At 46.1% G+C, this 15,243-nt stretch overlaps 1 protein-coding gene across 8 annotated transcripts in view; it reads left to right on the top strand.

Annotated features, from left to right (window-relative positions):
• Positions 1 to 15,243, top strand: part of LOC309523706 (uncharacterized protein) — a 34,483-nt gene continuing 19,240 nt past the window's right edge. For 2 of the 8 annotated variants that reach the window (XR_014215534.1, XR_014215537.1), the window contains exons 1-2: positions 1 to 733; positions 13,505 to 13,568. Coding sequence is in view for 1 of the 8 variants with exons in the window: in XM_082207784.1 (XP_082063910.1) it covers positions 8,730 to 8,831; positions 13,505 to 13,568 (166 nt within the window). In the remaining 7 variants the exon portion in view is untranslated. Of the gene's footprint in view, positions 734 to 8,690; positions 8,832 to 11,466; positions 12,488 to 12,889; positions 15,231 to 15,243 lie in introns of those variants that run through there. The other 6 variants (XR_014215536.1, XR_014215538.1, XR_014215539.1 and 3 more) reach the window with 5 other exon arrangements.

Below are 15,243 nucleotides of genomic sequence, written 5' to 3'. Positions count from 1 at the left end.
GTGTAGGTGTTGCCGCACTGTAATTCCTTTATTTTATTTATGCATTTGTTTAGTGGGGTTCATATAATCATCAAGCCCTCTAAGTCGTTTGTATAACACAATTTAAAGCGTATCATAAAATATACTGATATACACGATGGGTTTCTCCAACTAAGTTCTACTCAGAGTAGACCCACTGAAATTAACAGATCAAAGCTAGGCATGTGGAGTATTTTTTAAATAGTTTTCTTAAATATATTGTTGGCATCTGTCTCATGAGACAATGGAGTACACTTCCAGGGGTGAAGTGAAACATCTGTGTTAGCAGCACTAAAGTGACCTGCCTGGGGTGCAAGTCTGGGTAGTGTGTACAGTGGTACCTCGGGTTACAGATGCTTCAGGTTACAGACTCTGCTAACCCAGAAATAGTACCTTGGGTTAAGAACTTTGCTTCAGAATGAGAACAGATATCGCGTGGTGGTGGCGCAGCGGCAGCGGGAGGCCCCATTAGCTAAAGTGGTACCTCAGGTTAAGAACAGTTTCAGGTTAAGAACGGACCTCCAGAACAAATTAAGTTCTTAACCCGAGGTACCACTGTATGGAGGTTTTGGGCTGCCCACGCAGAACGACTCCCCTCTTGGCCTGGCCACTGTCGCATGCTGACAGCTTCTAGGAGCCACAGGTGAGATCTGAGTGCAGAGTGAAGGCCAAAGGTGGACAAACTACCCCAGAAGGAACATGACCTCCACCAGAGGTACTACCCCCCTCCCCTAACACCCCACACACCCCATAAATGGACAATGAATGTAAATAGCAACATAAACAAAAAAACCCTCCCTGGCAACTGAGTACGATAGGTACTCATGCCATTGTAATATTCCTGTATTTAATTCTTCAGCAGGACTCTCCCATCTTATTCCATCAGGGATGTGTGGAAACAGCCCTCATTAAAATCACCTTTTCCAACTAAAGTAGCAACAAGTATAACAAAGTCATGACATGCAGATCTGTAGCAATGTAGCTGAAAATGTATTTTGCAAACCCTTTTCATTAGTATGCAAAATAAACGGTATTCATTTTTCAAAGAGTTTACTCTGAGTAGGACTAACACTGAATACGCTGTTCAGGTGCTAAAGTGAACAAAAGCGGCCTAACCATTTTTTCAAAGTTTAACTAAAACCAGCCATCTCTCTCTCTCTCTCTCTCCACATGCACATACACATATTACATGTTAAAAATCCGTGGCAAAATTACATGTCTGGGTTGTATTTTACTTATTTATTTAACAGCATTGACAGACACCTTAATGGTGAAAATGTATACCTTTAAAATGCCAAATAAAACCAGGTGTTTTATCTGGTTTTATCTGGGCACCTTTGGGATGAAGGGAAGGATAGAAATTCAGTATACAGTGGTACCTCGGGTTACAGAAGCTTCAGGTTACAGACGCTTCAGGTTACAGACTCCGCTAACCCAGAAATATTACCTCGGGTTAAGAACTTTACCTCAGGATGAGAATAGAACATCGCGTGGTGGCAGCGGGAGGCCCCATTAGCTAAAGTGGTGCTTCAGGTTAAGAGCAGTTTCAGGTTAAGAACAGACCTCCAGAACGAATTAAGTTCTTAACCCAAGGTACCACTGTATAAACATGCCCATCTACTCCAGCATCCTGTTCTCACAGTGGCCAACCAGATGGACTCCCCCTTATTGTGATTCCTATTAACTGCCATTAAAAGAGGTCTTGCCTCCAACAATGTGTTCTGAGTGAACACGAATAAGACTGACTCTCAAAGCCACCTCTTCTCTTGCTCTCTGTTGTTCTGTTGCACTGACAAATATAACAGCTGAAATTTTTTTAATCTCAGCTGTTCAGAAATCTGGAAGATGGGAAGTGTGGGGAAAAATTAGTTTCATTTTGGTGGCAATTGGGGAGGGGGTGATAAATTCCGTCATTAAGGAGTTTTGTTATTTCTCTTTACTTATTTTGAAGAGCAATGGAGAAACTCTTGGACAGATTTTTCACTTCCCTTATGGGACGGCGAATGAAATTAGAGATTCCTCTCAGCCCATTAATGGTCGTGCTTTCGTGTGTGTTTTTTTCCAACAAAAGCAATGTATTCATTAACTCATCAAAGGGAAAGTTACCCTGCCTTGGCAAAACAAAGCAGACAAAAGCATTTATGAGTTAGGAAGTTGCCTTCTTGCCTGAATCCAGAAAGGCACATAAATTGGTAACGATGCCATCTGCACAGAAAACCTTTCATTAGGGGACATTTTCTGATTTGAAGGAAGCTGGGGGTGCCCATTTCACTGACTCGCAGCTGAGAGGTCTCAAAGAAAAAACTTCCAGTTAGTTTAATTGTGTGGCAGTATCATAACTAACCTGAAGAGGGAGCCGCTGTCCTGCTCTCTGCCATTGTCAGATTACCCCCTCTCTGTAGCTGGCCAGGAGTCACCGCGGCTTATTTATTGGCAGGTGTTGTCAGGTGGCATGATTTTGCTTAATTCCAGCAAAACCTCTGGTGAGTAAACTGTGTTCGGAGTTGTAATCTGGTTGAATGTGTAAATTGGCCGCATTTGGAAAATGAAAGGGGCATCAGACCCAGTAACCTGTCTCCAACAAGGCCAAGCAAATTCTGGGTTTTATTCAAGTAGGTTTTACTCAGAGTAGACCCTCTGCAATGAACAGGCCTGAGTTAGTCATGTCCATCGATTTAAATGAGTCTGCTTTGAGTAGGGCTAAGGCTGGCCACAATAAATTGGTTTTTAAATGTATGTTGCTTAGGAATTTATTTATTTTTGATTAATTGGTTTATCAGTTCTTATCTTGTGAACTGCCTTGAGATCTTTTGATGAAGGACAGTATATAAATAGAATGAATGAATGAATGAATGAATACATTTCGAAGAGGCCCATAAGCAGCCCACCCCTCTGCTTGGAGTTCATCAACACCACCATCAACATAAAATATATTTGTCCGCTGCCTTTCCATAGTTTAAAATTGTGTTCAAGGCGACTTATAAAAAATATTTACGAATATAGATACATAACAAAAGCAGTCATAACATCAGAACAATTTGCACATAAATCATAGTAAGAACTAAAAATAAAGATACGAAAAATGAATGTCAGTGACAGCACCAACCAACCCCTCCCTCTCAACAAAACCCCCTCAGTAACATCCCAGCCCAAGCAGTCTCAGCTTTTGTAGCTGGAGTCAGTCAGGGCCCCATTCTTCTAGGCCAGGTGGAAAATGCCTGAGAGGCAGGGAGCAGGTCTTCCAGGAGTCACAACCAAAATGGTCTCTGGAGGTTGCATGCCACCCATTGTTCACTTATGGAACTCATTGCCACAAGATACGTTGATGGATATTAGCATAGATGATAGTTTTGCCACAACCTGATGATTGTCAGTTGGTGCTAACACAGAGGAGGATTTTTTCACTGGCAGCACCTGGGTTCTGGAATGCTCCTTCTGCAGAAATATGAGAGGTGTCATTCATATTGGCATTCTGCCAGCTCTTGTTTTAGCAAGCTTCTCCCTGAACCTGAACTTCCAGATTCTGGTTGTGTTAATCCTTGTTATAACAGTTTTAGTTGGCATAGTTTTTAACTGGCTTGTTTTATTGTAAATTTTAATCATTGGGGTTTTTTTTTCATCCTAATGTTTTGATAGTATTGTTTTGTGTTTTAATAATGTATGGATTTCATACTTGGTTTTTTTTTACACTTCTAAATTGCTTAGAAGCTATTAATAAATAACAAGTACAGGAACACCATTTCACAGAGTAATTGCTTTAGCAAAATAGCTAAAGGGAACTTCTGTGTATAGGATTGTGGGTTCAAGCCCCACGTTGGACAAAAGATTCCTGAGCTGCATGGGTTTGGACTAGATTTTCCTCGTGGTCTCTTCCAACTTTACAATTCTGTGATTCTATAAAATGCTAACTTTTAGGATTCCAACCTCTTGATTCCATTCTTCATCCTTGTTTGCCTTCTCCCCACCCCAAGCTAGTCAGTATTCTAAAGATGCCCCCTTTTAGGCTTTCCTTTTCCCTATACAGTGGTACCTCTGGTTGCGAACGGGATCCATTCCGGAGGCCCGTTCGCAACATGAAAAGAGTGCAACCTGCAGTGGTGCATGTGCGGGTTGCGATTCGCCACTTCTGTGCATGCACATGATGTTATTTTGCACTTCTGCGCATGCGCGAGTGGCAAAACCTGGAAGTAACCCTTTCTGGTACTTCTGGGTCGCCACAGGACGTAACCTGAAAGAATGTAACATGAAGCGAACGTAACATGAGATATGACTGTAGATTTATCTTGTCCTTTTTGCAGAGGTGGGGCTAGCTGCTCCAGCACCCGGAGCGGTGCACATGCTGTGCACCCAGGGGTGGGGCTAGCATCCTGGGGGCAGTGTGGCGATGTCACCCCCTCTCGGAGGTGACACCCAGGGTGAGCTATACCCCCTGCACCCCCTTCCTCCACCAGTGCCTTTTTGAAAACTCCTCGCTCTGCTACTTCCTCTGCATGGGCTGGTGCTGTTTTGGCTACATAAGGATGCCAAATGCCTGAACATCACAAATAGTGGGCTTTATGGTGGTATTGGCCATCCCCTACTGGATGTCCCCTGCATCTGGTGAATGGAAGTATTCTGCCTTTGAAGGTAGAGTTGCTCAAAACTTTGACAGACCCTCCAAGTGTCCCTATTTTGCAGGGGTGTGATTTACAGAAGTTGTCCCAGTTTCTGATTTAATCCCGGAATGTCCCACTTTTCTTTAGGATGTCCCTATTTTCATTAGAAATGTTGGAGAGTATCTGACCCCCCGAGCCACCTGAAGGCAAACCTGTATAGGGAAGTTTTTTTAAAAAATGTTTAATGATGTTTTTTAAATACAGTATGTTGGAAGCTGCCCAGAGTGGCTGGGGCAACCCAGTCGGATGTGTGGGGTATACATAGTAAAATTATCATTATGGAATGGGAAGTCCCTATTTTCATCGGAGAAATGTTGGAGGGTATGCTCTGATAATTGCAAATTCAGGGATGGCTTACAATTGTGAATGGGATGACAGTCATCACATTTGAGGTGGTGCATATCAGCAGATTTGCTGAGCAGACACGTGGTGAGGCTCAGTGGCTCTTAGGACTACTTTGACTACTGTAATGTGCTCTACATGGGTTGCCCTTGAAGACTGTTCAGAGGCTGCAGCTGGTGCAGAATGTGGCTGCTAAGTTAAGCGGGGCAGCCCAATGAGGTCATATGACCCCAGTCCTGAAAGCACTGCATCAGCTGCCAGTGAGCTACCAGGCACGATTCAAGGTGTTAGGACTAGCATTTAGAGCCCTAAATGCAGGGCCGTATTACCCATAGGCGCTAGGGATGCGGGGCACCCAGACTCCGGGCTCTCAGGGGCGCCAGGCCAAGAGTCCGGGGCCCAAGAGTTGAGTCTGGGGAAGAGCCTGTCCGTCTGTCGGAGCGCCCTGGTGGGCTCTTCTGCTGCAGGTGGCTCTCCACCCCAACCCCCCGCCCTCCTGCCCAGCGTCTGACGGCGGAGTCATCCTCAAAGTCTTAAGGTGCCACAGCACCGTGGGGCCAAAGTGAGCAGGTGCTTCGGGCCCCTGAACGGGCTTTCACAAGCCGCCCAAGAGGCTTTCCACTTGGGTGCCCGGCAGCCGCCAGCCTTAACTTTCCACCTTCCCTTCCCCTGCCTCCCAAATTTTAGGCGCCTAACTGAAAACGGAGGGCGACATGTGAGCAGGGAGGGCAACACAGGCGACAAAGAAATCGGCTCAGCGGAGTCCCTGGCCATTTTATTTGATTTGTAACTCCCTCCCTGTCACCAACATCTGGCATCTGACCGAGCTCCGGCCGCAGCAGCTCCATGGGGGGGGGGGCACCGGGTGGATTTTTGCACCCCGGCACTGCATATGCTTAAGACAGCCCTTCCTAAATGGCTTTGGACCCAAGTAGTTTGGACCCAGTGCTAAGCACCTCAGACCCTACAATTTGCAGTTCAGACCTAGCTGGTGGTGCCACCACCGGGGGCAGACAGGTTGGCACTTACCTGTGACAGGGCCTTTTCAGTGGTGGTTTCCCAATTATGGAATGTTCCTGTCTCCATTGTTACTAACTTTCAGGAGGAATTTGAAAACATTCCTCTTTACCCAGACATTCGGTGGCTGAAGAGCACTGTCCCTAGCATCCCTGAGATTGTTTTTAGCATGTTCTGATCAGTTTTATAATGATTTTGCTTTGTTTTTTAATTGTGTGCCTGTTAGTCACCCTGGGCTCATTGGAGAGGAAAGGCAAGCTATAAAATAAAGGTATAAGGGACTGACTCAGATAGGAATGCTGGAGGCTGCCTTCTACAGAGAGAAACCATTGGTCCATCTAGCTCAGTATTGTCTGCACTGACTGGCAGCAGCTGTCCAGTAGGGTGAAATAAGAAAGGAAGGAAGGAAGGAAAAGAGGGTATGGTGGTCTAAACAAGCTGGTAGCCAGGCTCTAGAATAGTCAGAGAAAAGTATTGTGGCAAATGGACTAAGTTGGACTGGTGACCTGTTTCCAAAGAAGGCAAAACTGATTAGCACCTTTCCAGGTGGACAAATTGCTCAGGTTGAGGATTATAAACTGAGGCCCCAATTAATTCCTCCAGTCACCTGGTGCAGCTGGGCTGACGAGATGCACTAGTGCCCTTGACCATTCCAGCACAGCGGATAGGTTGGAAACTTCCTTGGACAGTCCAAGAATAGACCTGTGGGCAGAGGAAGTAAGGTGCTTGGGGCCCTGGTCCCAGAGTCCTCTGTTCAAGAGGCCTCCCCCCCCCCGGACCTTACACCATGCACCAACAGCCGATGATAGGAATGACAAGTGATGCACAACCATGCCTAAGCTAAGCTGTCATAAGTGACAGCCAAATGTGCGAAAAGTGTTGTGTTTGAGGTGATCCAGAAATTCTGTCCATGCTTTTAGATCTGTTACAGAAGTAACTCGCGTGTGCATGAAGAAACACCACTTTTATTGCCAGAGATTGCCAAATATCCATTAACACATCAGAGGCTTTGAATTATAATAAGGAGATCTATCTATCTATCTATATCTATCTATCATCTATCTATCTATCTATCATCTATCTATCTATCATCTATCATCTATCTATCTATATCTATATCTATCTATCATCTATCTATCTATCTATCTATCTATCTATCTATCTATATCTATATGATGCATTTTTATATCTATAGGATGCATTTGGGGAAAATGAATCTGTCAATTTCCTTTTTTATTTTTCCAGTCTTAAGCCCAGTTTTTTTTGCTGTTTTTTCTTAAAAGTCAATGCAAATAACCTGGCAGAATTTTAGTGCAGATGTCTTCTGATATATATACATTTTTGTATGCATTTCATCCTACTGTATAACTTTTTGTAAACATGATTTGTTTGGAGCACTGCACTGCACAATTCAGGGAAGTGTGAATTTTGAAGGCTAAGTGAATTTCAGTTTATGTCTTTCAGAAAGTAAAAATAATGGAATCCCTCCACACTGCACCCCTCCACCCATTCCATGTGTGTGTTTGTGTGAAGTACCATTTATCCATGGATGATTTTTACTCCCCCCCCCATAAGAGCAGGACAGAGAAGACTAGTTTGGCTTGCAAAATCTCTCCCTGCAGCTTGGATTCAGGAAAGAGGTCCTTCCTTAACCTCTTCGGCTATCATTTACAACTTTTCTTTCTTTCTTTCTTTCTTTCTTTCTTTCTTTCTTTTTTTGCCGTTGTGAGAAACGGCTTCCAGCCCCGCAGCGTCTGTTTCCATTCTTGCCCCACTATTCCTGGTAATTTTGAGAGCGTGCCAGCTCTTACACAACAAAGACCCCTGAATGGCCCATTTCCTCCCCACACGTGCATCTTAAAAGTTTGTGATATGACCAGAATACTTTTTTTTTTTTAAAAAAAGGCTAACATCTCAGTTTCTTTTTTAAAGGCCTGTCTGGTCGAGTTTTCTTTCCCTTCATTCTCTCCTTGCTTCCTCTTGTTCTTCCCTTTTAATGCGAGAATGGCACGATCACAAACAGGTCACAAACGCGGGAGACCGGGGGAAAGTGAAGGCACCCAGCGGCCCCGGTGGCTGGACAGCCGCGGAATGCTGCGTCGTGAGGTTACTATTTATCTAGCGCGCACGGCGTTGGCATTCGCATCTGGCGCCTGGCACTTATTGCAATTATTTATGATTTCCACCAAGATTTAAAAGCTCATCGTCGGCCTTGTAATGCAGTAACTGATTGCACAGCTAATGTAATTAAGGGAAGATTATGATGTCCACGTGGCACGGCAGATGGTGGCGCTCATTGCAATCGGCAACGCACAACTGGCAGGGAACCGCACAAGGGCAGCGAGGCGCCGGCAGCTGGAGTGCGCCTTCGCCACCATCCATTTGGAGAGGGAGGGGGAGAGGAAGGAGGGGAGAGATGTGCTTGCTGCATTCACCGCACGGGAAACTCTTGCAGGCTGCTAAGGACTCCTCGCGCAGGGAGGATGTCCCCGCATTGCATTCCTTTCTTTGTTGCTCTGCTCTGCCGGCCTCTTTGGGTCAGCCGGGGCCAATTCTTCATTATGAGGCTCCGTGCAGTTGTTGGAGGAACACACCCAGGCTAGAGAATGAATGGTCTTTGTTGGCTGGGGAAGATCTAGTTGAGCAGTGGCAGTTTAGAACCCAAGTTCCAAGTCTGCAATTCTATAATTCTGTGAAATGGTGACTAGCCACGATGGCTATGTTATACCTCCGCTGTCGGAAACAGTGTGCCTCCCAGTACCAGCTGCTAGGGATCATAAGCAGGGACATAAGAACAATGTAAGAGTAATTTTGGGTTTGTCTCCCTTCCTCCTTCCTGCTGAGTTACTAAAGGAGGGCTGGTGAGACTAAGAAGGGGGTTTACTTGCAGTGCCACCCCCTGGACTGTAGGTGCTGCTGCAGAGCCAGTTAAAGGTAAAGGGACCCCTGACCATTAGGTCCAGTCGTGACTGACTCTGGGGTTGCAGCGCCCATCTCGCTTTATTGGCCGAGGGAGCTTCCGGGTCATGTGGCCAGCATGACTAAGCCACTTCTGGCGAACCAGAGCAGCACACGGAAACACCGTTTATCTTCCCGCCGGAGCGGTACCTATTTATCTACTTGCACTTTGACGTGCTTTCGCACTGCTAGGTTGGCAGGAGCAGGGACCGAGCAACAGGAGCTCACCCCGTCACGGGGATTCGAACCGCCAACCTTCTGATCGGCAAGTCCTAGGTTCTGTGGTTTAACCCACAGCGCCACCCGCGTTCCTTGCAGAGCCAGTAGAGTTGATCTAACTGCCATGGGGGCAGTTCCTTAGGCATCTGCAGCCAAGTGCCAAGTGGCAAAAGACTTCTTTCCCCAGTCCATATATCATCACCTAACTTGCAAGTAGGAAGGAAGTCAGGCAGGTGGGGGGTGAGGTTGGTGGAGCAGTGCTCCCATTCATTCAATTGGAGCAGCCTCTACTGGTGGCATAGAACTGTGAAAGAGAGGGGAAGAAGTGGAAATGGAAGAGGGAATCACAAATTGGATAAGTTCTGTTATTCTCTGGTCCTCCTTGCTAACCTCCCCTTGGGGCGCCAGGTTGGCCACTGTGAGACCAGGACCTGGACTAGGTGGGTCTTTGGCCTGATTGAACAAGGCTCTTCTTACGAGTAGCGGCTGTCGCATTAGAGGCAATGGGGCACTGCCCCACCAACCTCAGCCAGCTCCCCAGCTGCCTGCATGCTCTCTTATTTACCAATTTGCCAGTGGTGATGGATAACGGGAACTGTAGTCCAACAGCATCCAGGAGTTGTACTTCAGCAACCTCTGGATGGCCGAATGTTTCCCACCCTGTCCTAGATGAACAAGCCTGACTTAAGAGGAACCTGTGTTAGTTCCTTCCACCTCTTTAACTGTCAGAAGCAGAATGATTTGATCCTGCGATGGAATTCATCTCCCGCTGTCACCCATGCCCTGCAAGTTTGTTTCCCTTTTTACTTTGCTGCTGCTGAGCGCTAAAGTGTCTTTTGCCGGAGGCGCTGTCATTTGGGCATCTTGGATGCATTCCTTTTCCAGAGCCTCAGGCTGGAATCAGAGTGCTAAAAGGAACACTCTCCACTGCACGTGCGCCATGGGACTTTGTCAGGGAGCAGCAGGTGCAAGGGATTGTGGGAGGGGGCTCAGGGACAGCTGAGTGTACAGATATGGAGCTTTTCAGCAGACTTCATGGAGAATTATTAAGGCTAGGATTGTGGGCAACTATGTTTTACACAGAGTAGACCTATTAGAATTAATGGACCTAATTTATGTTCAGTGCCACCCCCTGGACTGTTCATTAATTTCAGTAGGTCCGCTCTAAGTTACCCTTAGTGTGCACTCAGCTATGGGGAATATTGGGTTAGTTTTCCCAGTTATAATGCCAGTGCTTCTGTCCTGTTTTCTTATATTCCTCTTACATTGCAGTACCTGTAGTTTTATGGAACAGCAGCTTTTTCACAGTTTAAAAGCATGTCACACTGGATTTCATTCACACCAGTGTGTGTGGCATGACGCAACAGCAAATGTCATTGGACAACATTGCTACTCCCTCTTCCTTTGTGCACATGTGTGCTTCTATTCCCTGTGACCCCCCCCCCCCATGAAAACAAGCAGGAAATAACTGTGTGCTAGCATACCAGCCTCCAAATTATATCACTTTACTCCCAAGGTTTTCTGCGTTAAAATGTGCCCCCCCCCCGAATCGAATAACACAGAAATGAGCACCAGACATGCACTATATTCCACTGGTTTTCCAGAAGTGCCTTTCACATCATGTGAAATCTCAAATACAATGCAGAAATTAACATGTATTGATAAATTTCATTCACACCAGTGGGTGTGGTGTGTGACACAACAAACGTCATTGGACAACATCAGGTTTTGAAAGTGTGAATTTTGAAGGACAGATGTGTTTCCGATGTTGTTTTGGAAAAACTTGAAACATGAACCAAACCAAAATACTCCCCTACCCCTACTCATGTAGTAAATGGAGTGGCAGCACTCTGTGGTAAGATTACATGATGATCTCACTGAGGGCAAATGAGAGCAATGCAAAGTAAGAGCAAGTGACGGTAGTCCTACTGCTTTTTTTCCTGAAGACACAACAGTATGTTTCAATACTTATTGACTGTAACCAGGACACCAAGAGATCAGGCTAGGAGGAGATAGCTGCTCCTTTTCCTGCTCCTGGGGAAGCGGTGAAGCTCAGCAGTGGAGCCCCTTTCTTTGCTTGCTTGGCAGGGGGTTGGACTCGATGGCCCTTGTGGTCTCTTCCAACTCTATGATTCTATGATTCTATTCTAAGATCCCAGTTTCAATCGCTGCCTCTCCAGGGATTGAAATGGGAAAGATTCCTGCCCAGCTCCTTCATATGCACACAATAGGGTAGGGGGTCTGCTGGGTCAATGTGTAGCTGCCCCATGTGACCAGCCATTGAACTGCAAGTGGCAGCTTCTCAGTGAAGGACCTTCAGGGCCTGGACTCCACCCACTCAGAGTAGAGTATCACTGGCTTCCTGTTCAGCTTGAGCTTCACTTGAGCAGTAAGATATTCTTGAGCTCCAGTGCAATCCTGCATCCCTGGTCATGACATCTGGCTAGCTAATTGATCCCTCCTTCTAGTTTGGCCACCAGTTCTGATTCATTCTTCAGCCCTTGCTTTTGGCTTTTCTTGACTCTTGTTTCCTTCTTTGTCCTTGTTTCCTTTTTGGTCCCTGTGGTCTCTTGTTCCCACCTCTTTGCCCACCTCATACTGCTGACCATGGCAAGTGCCCAGGGAAGTACCTTAAGGTCCCAGACTGAAGCTAGGCTAGTCATTAGATCCTCCTGGACAGGACAGGAGAAAGTATACCAGAAGGCTTCAGGTTCCAGTTGAGGTTTGCTCAGCACCTGAGTTCTGGTGAATTCCTGCAGCCTTAGTTATTCATTGGTCCCGACTTCTGAGCTGTCTAACACAGGGCAAGCTCTACTCACTATCAAGTTTAGAGACTTCTCAAATTCATGAAAAGATGCCAATGTTGTTAACCAAACAGGCCTTACCTGGGAGAGCATTCCACAGGCAGGGGAGCCACCACTAAAAAGACCCTCTCTCCCTTGTTGTCAGTCTCCAGGCCTGTCTTACAGTGGGCACATAAAGAAGGGGGTAGGATGATTTATTGATCATTTAATTGACTTAGTTTATATACCGTGTGCCCAAAGTGGCTTGTAGTGAACATCCACATTATCAAAATACAAAGTACTGGTGGGGGCAGGGGAAAAGAAACCAGTTCACAAAGCCCTGTGCCATCTAATCCCTTTTCTTTGGAGATGGCAGGAATCAAACTGGGGAACTTCTGCATTCAAATCAGGCCCCCCAGAACTGCGCTGTGGTCTTCTTGCACCCATCTAGGCTGAGCTCTGAGCAGCTCGTCAGCATTGAGCTCCTTATCAGAGGTAAAAATAGGAATTGCATTCTGTGTGGTTTTATTTTTAGCCATTGTTAACCACCCCCACCCCACAAGCTTGTGGAAAAGGAAGAGAGTTGAAGCTAATTACATAATAAATTTGAGTTGCCACATCTGGAAATATATTGACTATGGACCACTAACCTTGCAAGAGGTTTGAACAGCCAGATAGATCTTTGGTGTGTGTGTGTGCTCACATGTGTCTGTACATAGGTGCATGTGCATATTTGTGTGTGTGTGTGTGTGTGTGTGTGTGTGTGTATATATATATATATATATATATATATGCTTTCGTAGATTTCGTAGATATATATATATATATATATATATATATATATATATATATATATGTATATATATTTACACATGCACACACACATATTTCCGTTGTTGCAAGCAGAGGTTAATGTTTTTATTGTTCAATGTCATGTTTATAGCGGATTGTTGGGGGAGAAGGGTGGCAGGAGGGGGAGAACCCATCCCATGATTAATTGCAGCTAAACTGGTGGATCTACAATTATTTGGTTGTTGTGAACAAATAAAGGACTCTGGTATTCATCATATTCAAATGAGGCAGTAAAATAAATGACGCTGACGCCATTGACGAACAAAACCTCGCTATGTTCCCCTTTGCAATCGGGAAATGTACTCGCACACTCACACACACAGGGAGAGAGAAAAATATTGTAAATGAGATACAGCCACTGTCAAGGGATCGGCGGCCATTTGTCTTCGCGCAACATGGCGCAATGCTGACCCATCACTTGCCGGTTTTAATTTATGTCACGAGATGCTCCTTCATTATGCGCTTTTGATGAAAACGAAGCACCAATTTATAATACAGACTTGTGTGTATGTGTGTGTGTGTTGCAAGTAGATCTCCCCCCGCAACACCGGCAGAAGTTCTGTCTTTCATTAGCACCCATTCCGCCAGGTTAAAGCGCCCAGGTACCGACGGAAATATGTCCCATCATTCATCATAATTTTGCTTTCCACTTTGTCACAGCTTGGGTGTTTAAGGAAGATAGATGGCACAAGATGTCTCCTTTTCAGAGGCTCTTTATGCTCTGGTAAGTGTGTCCGATGCAAAATTAGTTTGCCACTTTATTATTTCCCTGTGAGTGTTTGTCAAAAGCCGCGCTCTGCCTCCTGCCGTGCAGAGACGCCGGTTGTTGGCTGTCATTCAGAGGTGTCGCCGGGGACACGGCAGATCCTGGGAGCGCCGTTCCATGTTAGCCCCATCAAGCCTTCGTAGCAGGGGAGGGGTACTCAGAAGGTCGCACTCATTTGCCGTGGGGCCTCCGACACATCTCCCTGGACCAGAATTTTCATCAGGTAATTTCTGCAATGGCATGGCGATGATCCTCATCTGCCTTTGGGAACGTATATTTCTTGGTGAAGAAATGTCAGGACCTGGCAGCTCCCAGAGATCCTGAATCAGATGGGACGGGACCTTCTCTGAAGAGGGGGCAGAGGCCATCTGTAGACCTTGGGAGCAAGAGGAGGTCCCCGCCCCTTCCTGGGGAGTTCAAGACAGCTGCTGTAAAGGACACACCACTGTTAGATCCTCAAACATAATATATCTTGCCACGTGCCTATACGGCACAGAAGAGGTGGGGAAACTAAACCCAGCCAGCAGGTCAGATCCTTAGCTCCCCCACACCACACAGGCCAAGTTTGACAGGTGGATGAGTCCATTTACCTGTCTATCACAATGACAACAGATGACCTGCTTTTGCACGTGCAGGTCATTGGAGATTACAAAGCAGCATGCACAAGAATTTGCAAGTGCAAAGTGACTTTGGCCCAGCTCCATCTTTAGCTGCCTCACCCCTGATGTCATATATGATGGCAGGTATAGGGCAGGTGAGGGTGGCTGGGTCAAAAGGTCTTGTGAGCCAAACAGGGAAGGCTGGTAGGCCTAATTAGGCCCATGGGCCAGAGGCTTCCTACCCCTGTTTACATCCTGATTCACAAGCAAAAATATTAATTCATTTTTATGTGTTGCATTTATATTCTACCTTTCTTCCAAGGAGTTCAAAGTGGTATACATAGTTCTCTATCTCTGTCCATATTATCCTCACAACAACTCTGTGAGGTAGGTTAGGCTAAGGGTGAGTGATTGGCCCAAGGTCAACCAGTGAGTATACCCAGGCAGAAGACTCCGTCAAGAGGCTGAGCACATGAGGCCTCCCTTCTCCAAGTTCTTTGGCTGAATCAGATCCTCCACTGACCCACCAGGAAGGGTTAGGATGCAAGAAGAGTCACAGTGGCAGAGTGCAAGAGCTATGAGGAAGGGTCATCCATAGCTCAATAGTAGAGCATGTGCCTTGTAAGCAAAAGGTCCCAGGTTCGGTCCCAATGACATCTCCAGGCAGGGCTGGGAAACCCCAGAGAGCCACTGCCAATCAGAGTAGACAAAACTGAGCTATGGACCAGTACAAAATAGCTTCCTACATTCCAAGCCCTGACTATATGAACACTCAGTTGACACCTGTCTGGTGCCAGTGAAACTTTGATTTCCCCAGCTTGTTGCGGTGTGCACACAGCATTTAGTTTTGTTGTGTGGGAACTTCTCTCTATCAGAAGATGTGAATCAGGCAGTTGTTGTTGTTGTTGCTGCTGCTGCTGCTGTATGATTGGGAATGCTGCAAAACATGAGAACATAAGAAGAGCCCTGCTAGATCAGGCCAAAGGCCCGGATAGTCAAACATCCTAGATTCACAGAGGCCAACCAGGGCCTGA

Source organism: Podarcis vaucheri, assembly GCF_965113315.1.
Source record: "Podarcis vaucheri genome assembly, chromosome: Z".
Classification (NCBI taxonomy): domain Eukaryota; kingdom Metazoa; phylum Chordata; class Lepidosauria; order Squamata; family Lacertidae; genus Podarcis; species Podarcis vaucheri.
This window is presented reverse-complemented; position numbering and strand designations above follow the sequence as displayed.